The sequence below is a fragment of the Danio rerio genome, chromosome 20, assembly GCF_052040795.2.
Source record: "Danio rerio strain M-AB ecotype USA chromosome 20, GRCz13ab, whole genome shotgun sequence".
Classification (NCBI taxonomy): domain Eukaryota; kingdom Metazoa; phylum Chordata; class Actinopteri; order Cypriniformes; family Danionidae; genus Danio; species Danio rerio.
In genome coordinates this window covers 30,528,983-30,541,490 of record NC_141040.1, presented here as the reverse complement: position 1 = coordinate 30,541,490, position 12,508 = coordinate 30,528,983, and the positions used below count along the sequence as shown (strand labels likewise).

General features: G+C 32.0%; 1 protein-coding gene and 1 long non-coding RNA gene across 8 annotated transcripts in view; both read left to right on the top strand.

Annotated features, from left to right (window-relative positions):
- Positions 1-4,447, top strand: part of LOC137488655 (uncharacterized) — an 81,706-nt gene extending 77,259 nt beyond the window's left edge. For 2 of the 5 annotated variants that reach the window (XR_015518444.1, XR_015518440.1), the window contains one exon: positions 4,304-4,417. This is a non-coding gene — a long non-coding RNA (uncharacterized LOC137488655). Of the gene's footprint in view, positions 1-874; positions 1,075-4,303 lie in introns of those variants that run through there. The other 3 variants (XR_015518443.1, XR_015518439.1, XR_015518448.1) reach the window with 2 other exon arrangements.
- Positions 4,448-5,213: 766 nt separating this feature from the next.
- Positions 5,214-12,508, top strand: part of exoc2 (exocyst complex component 2) — a 48,759-nt gene continuing 41,464 nt past the window's right edge. Inside the window, exons 1-2 of one of the 3 annotated variants that reach the window (XM_087296176.1) lie at positions 5,214-5,361; positions 11,700-11,828. In XM_087296176.1, the coding sequence (XP_087152302.1) occupies positions 11,711-11,828 (118 nt within the window). In that variant the 5' untranslated portion in view covers positions 5,214-5,361; positions 11,700-11,710. 3 annotated transcript variants of the gene reach the window in all.

The following is a 12,508-nucleotide window of genomic DNA, read 5'->3' as shown; positions in this document are numbered from 1 at the left end:
AAACTTTTGAGTTAGTTTAACAATGCAGTTATGTCTGAACGGGAAACCTAAATACAAAGGGTATTAAATCAAAATTGGTTGTTTAAATAAAGTGACCAGCACTATTGTTATAATTGAATGTATTTTTGAGTGATAATAATGCAAAAAACATATATTGTGTTTATTTTTTTATGTTCAGTGATTAGCAAAATGCCCATTAAACATTGTATCAGAAAATATTAGTGATTTATACAATGTTGACTGTCAAACCACAATGACTCTTGCTGGTCTTGTCTTTTAATACAAATAATAAGCAAAACATTTACAAATAAATTAGCTTTTGCAAATAGAAAAATACTGAATAACACAGATAAAACAAATGACTGAACAGAAATAATAAAATGATTATATATTCAGATTTGACAATCTTAGTATCCTGTTTGGATGACAAAAAGATAGATACATCTAAAGAGATCTGAATTAAATGGTTTTAAAACTTATTATAAAATATTTATTTATTTACTTATTATTTGTGGTGCCATATGAGCTATCATTGCCAACCTATGCAATTTTAGTAGCTTTTGATAAGAGTTTGAATTTTAATTCTGTTCATTTTAGTTTTTATGAAATGTAATATTTTTTGCAAGTTGTCATTTTGCCATATTGTTTGTATGTCTAGTATTTATTTATAGTTAAATATTATTTGTTTTTTGATGATTATTTTTAATAAAATTATGTATATATTCTTTCATTTATTATATATATTCTTTAAAAAATTATATATATATATATATATTTCATTAAGTCAAGAGCTGTCTGGAGCTCAAAATAATGTTATTGTAGTAATAGTGCTCTGTGAGAATCATGTTTAGGTGTGTGTGTATGTGTGTAATAGGAAGCCTATTCACAGCATTTCCTGTGCTGGCTCAGGACCCATGGGAACACACTGACGAACACATTCAAGCAGAACAATAATCCAGAGTAACTTCATTCTCTTGCCATCTGAGAGTAAAAGTCCATTTCAAAAACATCCAAAAACTTAAGATGTGTCCCAGCGCTAATTTGTATCTTAAAAATAAACTCCTTTAAAATTCATTCTGAAATAATTGTCTGTCTGTTCACCTTCACTGTAAGAAAAAAAACAGGAGCTGCCTTTAATTTTTAAGTTAAATCAAATTAGCCTTACAAGTCATTTCAACTAACATTGCATTAAACTGACAATAAAATATCAAGTTAGGCCTCGCATAGCTTAAAAAACTGAGTTGAAACATGGATGTCCCATTTTAATAAGTTTAGTTAACATTTTAAATGTGGGCAGCACGGTGGCACAGTGGGTAGCAGGCCCGGATTGGCTAATTGAGAGGACCAGGAGAATTACCGGTGGGCCGGTCCGTTTTTTGGCCGCGAGGGCCAGTGTCCTTAGCTGCTTGCACTCTCAGCAGTCGCACTTTTTTCATTTATTCATTTATTTGACCATAACCTCACTCTTTTTATACATTATTTTGCCGCAGCTCCGCTCTTTTTATTTAGTTTCTCGCAGTTTATCGCAGGTTGTGGCTGGAAGGGCATCCTCTGCGTAAATGATATGCTGGATAAGTTTACGGTTTATTCCGCTGTGACGGCCCTTGGTTAATAAAGGGACTAAGCCAAAAAGAAAATGAATAAATAACAAATTAACCATAAAAATGTGACCATGGCTTACATTTACACATTTGGCAGACGTTCTTTTCAAAAGTGACTTACCCACATTCAAAAATACTGTAGTAATTCATAGTAATCATAGTGTTTTTGAATCATAATATAGTAAAACAATATTGAATTCATTGTAAAACAATTAATTCTATGGTAACACAGCAATTATAAACAAACACTGTATGTTTCAGGGTTTATTATACAACAATACACTACAGTTTACTGTAGTAACAACAAAAGTTTACTTCAGCATTTGCACAGTAAAAATTCCAACTGACAAATTGTTAACTCAGTTTAAAATTCTAATTTAGGTATATTTTAGGTATAGGTATATTTAGGACATATTTTTGAGCTCAGTGTTGAGTTTACTCATGAAAACTTTTCAACATGTTTAGAACTGTTTGATCAATGAAAATAATGAAATCTCTTGAGATGTAAAATAAAAAAATAAAAAAAACTTCCTGCACCTTTAAACATTAAAAGTTGAGTTAACTTAAAATTTTAAAGCATTTTGAAGCTTCAGTGGTAAAAGTGGTGCCAAATAATTTTTAAAAATTGAGTTGAATTGACTTATTCCATTGACTTAACCCAGCATTTCCATTCATTTCATCCATTCATTCATTTTCTTTTATTATTCTGGAGTCGCCACAGTGGAAAGAACCGCCAACTTATCTTTGTACTGTGGGGTAAACCGGAGCACTCGGAGGAAACCCACGTGAACACGGGAAGAACATGCAAACTTCACACAGAATTGCCAATTGACTAAGCCAAGCTTGAACCAGCGACCTTCTTGATGTGAGGCGACAGTGCTACCCACAGTGCCACCGTGCTGACCCATACCAGCATTTTCAATCAACTTAAAAAAATGATTTGGCACTTCAACCATGGAGTTGAATAAACTCTCAATTTCTTTGCAGCTGGTTGCTTTCAAATTTCAAGTTAACTCAGCTTTTTGTTTTTTAGCGTGATATTACAGATTACCATTTTATAATAGGTAATACTTCATTAGTGTTCATTAACAAAGGTTGTCAATACTGTACAGTGTAATACACTTTACTATAGTATTTATTAATGTGAGAACATTGACTTTAATGCAACTGTTATCATTATTTGTTTTCCCTGTGAATCAAACCCATGCACTCCTGTTTCAGCTAGAGGAAGACTTATTAATCATTTCATCTTCACAGCACTGTGAAAGTCTGTCCTAGTGCTGACGTTTGTGGTCAGTTTGAGTTTTATTACCGTGTTGTGACCTATCATGTACTAATTGCCTCTCTAATATCAGGAATGTGGAACCGTCGTCAACGACGGGTTAAAGCTGAACAAACAAACTGTGCTGATCTTAAGTGACTTATCTTATTTTACTAACATTTTCTCTGTTAATTAGCTGAATGGCTGTTTTGGCGGTGGCCCTCTTGAGAAAATAGCCAAGGCTTCATGACGTGTTTACACTGCTGAACATCCCTTGTGATGCCGTCACACGCAACACATTGGATTTGATTCCTTAGATTAGTTGAGAATGATTGAAAAATTGTAGATCCCATGAGCCCAGCAAGGCTTTATCTGAGGGAAAGTATCTCTGCCGTGCACTATTTAAGGAGATAAGAGAGGGCATAATGGAGCTCGGAGCTTGGGTGGTCTGTGTTGTGTGGTGTTATGGTGCGGCGCTTTCCCAGAACAAGTGGAAGTAATGCCATATGCATTGTGAAAATGGTTCATAATCGAAATGTGACCTCACAGGGTGGCTTTGATGTTGTGTAATTGAAATACAATTAGTTAAATTGAGTGTTGCACAAGAGCATTAAGTCCAAGGGAAACTGTGGAATTTCAGATGATGTACAGACCTGCTGTGAAATATTTGATCACTTTCAAGTCATAAATGGAAAATAATTCCAACAGCTCTTACTTATATTTACAGATTTTACATCATTGTGTTTTTTTCTACATTAGGGTGTTTTGCTTAATTTTCAGTTTTTCCATGTAAAAAAGTAACATGGTGTACATTTTTATTAGGATTTACAGTAGACAGACACCCACTAAACCTATACATATAAAAAAAAAAAAAAACAGGCAGCTGTCTCTCTTCAGAATCCTCAATTTAACACAACATTTGGAGCAAAATTTAGAGGAGCTTAAAATCTTTTATACTGTTTAGTGATACTGACTTCCCACAAATATTGGCCACAGTGTAAAAAATATCCATAAGCTAACAGTTTTCTGTATTTTGTGATTTCTGTTAAATTCCATGATGTGATCTCGATCTTTTCTCTAACAGTTATTGACTTTAAAAAGTTACTCTTAATGACATGATTTAGTTTGAAGTGAAACTGTATATTGTCTGGGTTGGTGGTGTACATTATGATACAAAAGCTTTGGAATAAACTGCATGAACATTTTCTGTCTGTTGTGGACTTAATTCCCTCTATGTTATTGCTTATACAATATATTTAAAACTACACAAATGTCAAAAAAGTCAAATAAAAGTTTTAACATCAATAATTGACCAGGCGGAGATCAATGCTGCAATTTGTACACAATCAATAAAAGTAAATAAACAAAAACAAAACATGAATTATAAAATACGGAAACAATTTTTTTGCAACCAGTGTGTGTGTGTGTGTTTCTTTACCAGATTCAACTTGATAGGCTCTTTCAGGTCCAGTATTGATGCCACCTTTCCAAGACTCTAGCAGATGTTTCAGGTCTAAATGGAGTCTAAAATATTGGGATTCGCAGAAGGAGGGAAGTGCAAAGCAAAGAGCAGAACATTATTTAAGTAACAGTTCACCCACAATACAAAACTTATCACCTTCATGTCATTTGTTATTCTCTAATGCTCAAATACCCTCTCAGCTTACTGTTAAACAAATACAGAATTTTATTAAACTTATATTAATCTCTTCCGTGACATACATTTATTATTATCACCAGAAATGACCATGAAGGTATGCTTGGTCATTTCAACAACTCTGGAAATACACAATCTCAATCAGTCTCTACTCAGCCATCATCACAGTCAGGGTCTTGTATTATTGTATGGAGAACTGTGGCTGTTAAAAAACAACACATTAGTATCTAACCCATATGCATCACCTTCAGATCTATTAAAATCTATTCATATATATATATATATATATATATATATATATATATATATATATATATCGCTCTATCTATGTCAGTCATCTTGTTTACATCATTATTGTGGTTTTAAACAATACTTCAAGTTGATAAAAATTAAATGTGTGAAAATGTGCTTCCAAACACGACGTTTTAGCTGTCTTTCAATCAACAGTCAGCAGATATTTTCTTGCAAACGCCAACAGCCAGGAGTTCAGCAGTATGTTACCTGTCAGCTGTCATTTGTATGCATTTACATTAAATAAACCAGAAACAGCAAGTTTCTTAAAAACGAATTACAATTTTACAATTGAGTGTATTGTGTCTGACATTGCATCTCTGAGACATGCAGTGTTACCTCCCATATCCAAGTCTGCATCCAGACACTTGCAATTATTGGGTCATGTTTCTGTCATGTGATTGGTCGTGTGGGCGGTGCCGCTGCACCCAAACCGGAACTATTTTTCAGAGAAAAGAAGCGGTGCATTTACTTTTCATTGCTTTAAGTAAAGTAAGTAATGGCGTTGTTTTTCTACTCCACCAGTAAAGAAGCGTTGTTGTTATTATGAGGTAAAATGCTTGTCTGAATTAATTCGTCGTCGTCGCCTCGCCATTATTGTCAGATTGTTTTTTAGCATTAGCCAGTGTGCTATATGTCAGAGCCCCTGTTTATCTTAATGGTTAGTTTGATAAATTCGCTATAATCATCACCATCGCGCTATGTGCACAGCAAATACGCCATGCATTTACTGTTATTTTGAAACAGCTCATTTTTCATTTAACGGATAAACTGCCTCTGTTAAGGCTCTCCGTCATTGCAATGTTTACATACAGCTAACGTTATATCAGTATCAATTTTCATGCATAATGATTTTAACAAGGTAGGAATGCATATGTATCTTCAATTCGATTTGACTGAAGCCTGATAACTTGATTTTATTATTGTGTAATCAGTATCATTTGTTTCATTTAGTGACAGATGTAATATCTTGTTTTGTTTTGGGGTCTGAAAACAAAATGAGCATTCAGACATGATCTGTTTTTGCTTTCCTTCCGTCTCATCTTCAGTTTTCTTTTAAATGAGTATCAGTGTTAAATAATAGCAGCAACTTAAAATGCAACCCAGAACTCCGGCTTCATTGCTTTTTATTTCTTTTGATGCTCGATATAACTGCAGCTGAAATCATAATGTAAATTAAAATCAGATCATGGTTAACTCTCAGTGATGGTACTAATGAATTGTTCGTTTTTCGTTTGTTTACTATTGAAAGCATATTTTCTGTTTTGTGTTTTTGGCTTTGACTTTGTTCTCTGACACTGCAGATTGAGGTAAAGTTGGTTTTATATTCGCACATTCATTCAATTACAGATTGTGACATGCTCCCTACATGGTTTACCATGGTTCTTTGAATACTCAGACTAGGGCTGCTCGATATTGGAAAAATTTCACATTGCGATATTTTGTTTTGCTGCAATAATATTTGACTAGATATTTTTCAAGACACTTCTATACAGCTTAAAGGGACATTTAAAGGCGTAACTAGGTTAATTAGGTTAACTAGGCAAGTTATTGTATAATGATGGTTTGTTCTGTAGACTGTCAAGAAAAAAAAATTGTTTAAAGGGGCTAATAATTTTGACCCTAAAATGTTTTATACCAAAATTAAAAACGGCTTTTATTCTGGCCAAAATAAAGCAAATAAGACTTTTTCCACAAGACAAAATATTATCAGACATACTGTGAAAACTTCCTTGCTCTGTTAAACATCATTTGGGAAATATTTAAAAAAGGCAAAAACATTCAAATGAGGGCTAATAATTTTGTCTTTAATTGTATATTGAGATATGAATATAATGATGATTCTTTTAGCTCTATTTGTAAAGATTTCATTCTTTTAGATTGATGTGTGATGAAGTCTTTTTTATATGCATGCAGTGCATTTGCTTAAATGATTATAAATTGCCAGCAAAAATGGTTTTCTGGGGAGTCTAACAGTATTCAAGTAGAGAAATTGATCCATCAAATGTAAAATAACATGGTCATCATTGTATAAATAATAATAATAATTAAAATATATATTTAATTTTTTACTCTATAGCAATGATCTAATCCTGCGAAGTGACTTGCGGATATACACATTGTATCCATTGATATATTGTTCAGCCCTAATTTAGAATAAAATCGCATGTAGCTGTGACTTAAGAACAACATTAGCACTATTTAATTGTCTGTGAAAAATGTTGTACTTTGATAGTTGTTGGCTGCTAATAGAGTTTCACTATTTGAATGTTGCAAACAATACTTTTCTGAAATTATATTATGGAGAAATGTGTGTGAATGTGTCAGTAGGCTGTAGAACTATGTGTTGCATACACAAGCGGATAATAAACAAAAACAACTATAGAACTGCACAATCTAACGTTTCAGCATCAATATTGGAATGTGTGCATTTGCAATAGCCACATTGCAACCGGAGTTGGGATTATTATTGTTGATCAGCAATGAGGAATGTACAGTGCTTACATTATACTATGCATTTAATTATTCAACAGGGGCAGGACAAAATAGTGATATGCATGAGGTGATGCTTCTCGTTATATAGTCTCATATATCAATGGTGCAATTCTAAGAACTATATGTGCTGTTAATAAAAAAAAATGCATCCTAAATCTTTTTGATGTGTTATCCACTCTTCATTTACAAATATCATGATATATTGTGGATGTTTTTCTGGTGATATATTGCTCATATCGTGATCTATCATAACCACGGGCAAAATATCATGATAATATTGTATTGTATTACTGTACCTGTATATCCGACTACTTATTTCACATTTATGTTAATTATTTATTCTTGCAATTTTTTTAATTCACTATTCTACAAGAATATTCCAGTCAATCTAATTTAATGATTTAATTCCAAACAGAGCTATTAAAGTCATCTGCCAAAATTGTATTAAAGCAAAATAAAATATTGCTGTGTCAGATTTTTTTTTTGTTTGTTTGTTTTAAATATTTTGCAGCCCCACTGTCTTAAAAAGCACCAGCCACAATTATTTATTAAAAATTTTTTTTTGTAATTGTCAAAATGCAGTCAGTCAGTATGGTGCTCTGAAGCTGAATGTTTTGTTTAGGCTTCTGCCATTATATCTGGTGGATGTGAAGTGTTGAATTGTCCTGCCGAGTGAGTGTGTGCTGTAGGTCGGGGGTCACTGTGTTTATGGAGGGGGCTGAGTGTTGATAGGAGGGTCGCTGGTAATTTGTCTGAGACAAGCTCTTTATTCCATAGAGACTCTCAGGTGTCAGTCGTTTAAGCAGTCAATCACTCCCAAATGCTTAATGCCACACAGTAAGAGTGTGTGTCTTTGACTTTGACTATTTTCACTTCCAAAACATACTATTTTGTTGTAACTGAACAGTCCTACTCCCCTTTTTTCTCTCTGTTTTAATTTTTTTAAAGATACATTGATGGTTCTGAGCTGACATTTGTAATAAACAATAAATAATTTCATAGAAAACATTTTCATGTGATTTTGATAAATATTACTGAAATGTATGGTCTTTAGTTTGTGCTGGAAAAAAAATGCTGTAGAAAAGCTTTTTGTTAATGTGGGACCAGATGACCCAGTTAAAGTTATTTACATATTCTGGTTATTTGCTTATTCTAGTCATTTAAACATTTATTATAAAAGTAAAATTAAGTATTTTTATAGTTTTGCCATTGCAACATTTTGTCAGCCCCTAAAAATTAATTCATTAAATTTTGTTACTTGGACTTGAAGTCTTAAATCTATACAATAAATCCAGCAGAACCTCTGTTTAAATAAAATAACAATGTTATAAATTTTTAATAAATATATTGCAGTTCTTTATACGCAGCTCCTCTGTCGTATAATTAAAAAAAAAGTCTCCATAGGCTGCAGGTTGCATACAATGATTGTAAGAGGATAGGTGTAGTGCAAGTGAATTATTTTGTAAGGTAAGAGTTCGATCGATGCGCTTTGATGAGAAATTTGATCTATACATTTATCTGTCAATTGAAGAATTTTCAGAATATCATTTTAATGTGTTGATAAATCCAAGGCTTACTGAAGTCAATATCAGTCACCTTTGATGAAATATTGGCATAACTGTCTTTTTAATGTATACTCTGTTGTTTGTATTGTTTAGTTTGTCTTTAGTACTATTAAACATAGTGTCTAGAATAAAGAATATTATTATAGGTAAAATAGAAAAACAAAGCAGTTCTGTATGTGCATTGTGTAATATGCTGTTATAATGTGTAATTATATAGTTACATATGTAATATACATCTGTTTGTACAGTTGAAGTCAGAATTATTAGCCCTCTTTGAATTTTTTTTCTTTTTTAAATATTTCCCAAATGATTTTTAACAGAGCAAGGAAATTTTCACAGTATGTCTGATAATATTTTTTTTTTTGCAGAAAGTTATTTGAAAGCCATTTTAAGGTAAAAATTATTAGCCCCTTTAAGCTATATATATTTTTCAATAGTCTACAATTATCGTTATACAATAACTTGCCTAATTACCCTATCTTGCCTAGTTAACCTAAGTAAGCTTGTTAAGCCTTTAAATGTCACTTTAAGCTGTACAGAAGTGTTTTGAAAAATATCTAATATCTAATATCTAAAATATCTAATAAAACTATTATGTTTTGAAATGTGTTGTAAACATCTTTGTAAACACATTTCTTTCTCTTTTTTTAAAGGAAGCTACTTTATAGGTTATTTCTTTGTTCATTTAAAAAAATTTCATTGTTGTCTTATTGATCTTATTCTGTAATGTGGAAGTGCGCTCATTTTTGTGGTTATCTTTAGAACTTTCAATTCAGTTGCCTATGGGAGAAATTAATAGGAACCATTTATAGCAGAAAACTGTCAAACTACTTGTTCTACAAACAAAGATGTTCATGCCTATACATAAAAAGTAGAATAATATAATAAGAAAATATCAGTTTGCAACATCAAGAAGCTTAAACTGCTATTTTAGAAAAAATCAATATGGAAGCGAATGAGACTGTCTCAAGCTAAAAAGATTCCAATGGCTGCGTCCGCTCGTACATGAAGAATAAGGGCAATAATACTTTCTATTTTTTATTAAAATAATGCCCTCTTCTCTTCCACCCAAAATATCAAAATGTATTTTAAATCCAATTTAAAAATATTCACATAACATTTGAACTAGACTTGGGACTTTCAAGGTATACTGCGGTTTGGAAAAGTCCATTCCTATTGTATATGTAAGATTTTTTTTTGTTTGTTTTAGTTTTTTAGGACAACAGTATCTCCAGCAGAAAACAAAATATCCAAAGATGCCATTTTCAAATTGTGAAGAAATCTGTGTTTTTGAACTAATGAAGAGAGCAGAAGTCAATGATTCATTTAAATTTTTTAGCCTGACATGTTTACTGCTCCTAAAAATGTTAAATGTTTCTCAGCATATAATATTTTGTGTTCAAAGGGGGAAAGAGTTTTAGTTTTTTTTTACCCATACATTTAAAAAGAATATATTTTAGAGCAGTAATCAGAAAACCATGAAACCATGATATTTTTATCCAAGGTTATCACACCATCAGAGTTTTACACCTCTCATTCAAACTTAAAATTTGATGTAAATTTTAAATAAAATAATAAAATATGTGCAAAAAAAAAAAAAAAAACTAAATAAAACCAATAACATCAACTAATATCTAAATTTGTCAAAGTGCTCACATCGCTGCAGTGAATGTATGTCTGAGTACACTGATAGACCGAGTTTGCATTATTAGTTGTGGCGGGACATCTTCTCAATCCGTACTGTGGACTCTGTAGAAGTCAACCATCACCATGTCCCCCTTTATCTCTCTCTCTGGCCCATACCAGAGACCACACATACACAGAAACACACCCTCTAGGACCACACAGAGACAGCCACGGGGTCATGCACGCAAACCGCCCTAGAGCTGTCAGTCTTGAGCTCCGTCTGAGTGTTTGTAAATGAGAGAATGTTTGTGACTGAGAAAAAGCCGAGTTCTGAGCTACCGTAGTAATATTGTATGTTAAAGCTGCACGCTTCTGGATAAACTGGGAAAAAAAAATTTATTATACAAATACAAATTATTTTTGTTTGTTTGATATAGTGAGATCATCAGTCTCCCATGATTTCAAATAAATTGTAAATAAAATCTTACCGCTTTAAAATTGTTTTGTTGAAATTTTTCTAGTCTTCTCAAACTAATCAGACTGACTAAATATTTTAAGTTAAGCTTATTGTCCTGTTTTAAGTTGAAGTAACAAAACATTTGTTGTCATAACTTTGTCATATAATTTTTTTTAAGTGTAGACAACTTTAGGACAAAAAGAAATTGTGTTGATTTTTATTTGCTGCAGTCTGTTTTTATAAAACATATTATTTTATTAGTTCATTTAATTTTTTAAACACTCAGTTCAGTTCACTCACTCACACTATTTCATAAAGAGTGAAAAAGCTTTTGTCAGAATCTCTATTCAGTGACAAGTACATGTTTAATAGTCGCTTGTTATTTATTGGTGGAACAGTGTAAATGCTACACTATCATAAAGGTACAAGTTCTATTACTGGGATGGTGCCTTTTGAAAAGAGACCACTGTAGTTACTGCACTTGTGTCTTTATTTCTGAGAGTGTAGCAACATTCTTTTAAACTTGCGTTTAAATGGTGGTTGATCGCTATTGTAGATGTCAGTGCTTGTATCCAACAATAAACTATTTTTATCCCAGTACTTGGAGCTAAATACAAAATAAATAGTAAACTAATGCTAACTAACAATACTGATTGAAAAGACCAAAGACTGAAGCTGTTTCAACCATACATTATGACTGCTTTTTCTGGGTAACTCATCTTAAACAAAACACTGTCTCATTTAGGTGTGTGAAGGATGTCTCGGGCCCGCCAGCCTCCCTTGGTGACAGGCATCTCACCTAATGAGGGTGCGCCTTGGACCAAAGTTACCATTCGAGGGGAGAACCTGGGCACCGGACCCAATGATCTGATTGGTAATATACATTCACAGCATAATATACATGCACAATTGCAAGTAACAGATACACAAACCCTTGAAAAAAATTAACATTGAACATTTTTGTGCCGGTAAGATTTATTTAAATAAAGAAATTACTACTTTTATTCAGGAAAGACTAATAAAATTGATGACAAATGGCAGACAATACTTAGATAAATACTTTAAGATAAAAAAAATACATATTTCTGATAAATGCTTTTTGTTTGAACTTAAAAAAATCTTGAAAAAAATCAAAGCCTTTTTCAACCTAAATTTTAAAATTGTATTGTAAGCACCAAACTGTTTTACATGTAACAATGAAGACTGGCATAACGGTGCTGAAAATTTTGTTTTGCACATGAAAGAATTTAAATTAAACAGAAAATTACTTTTATGTAATTATAATTTTTTATATTATATTATTTTATTTTATTTTATTTTATTTTATTTTATAATTAAGCTGCAATAAACTATAACCATGCAATTTGGTGACAATTACTTGACCTAAACATCAACACACATGAAGTTGCATGGCCATATTTTATTGTTTCTTAATTATATAATTAATACAATATGATATAATTATAATAATTTAATTCCAATCTATACATAAATAAATGTAATTCTGTGTCTTTAGTTTGTAAGAAATGTCTTTGTATGTTAGCTTGCTTATTT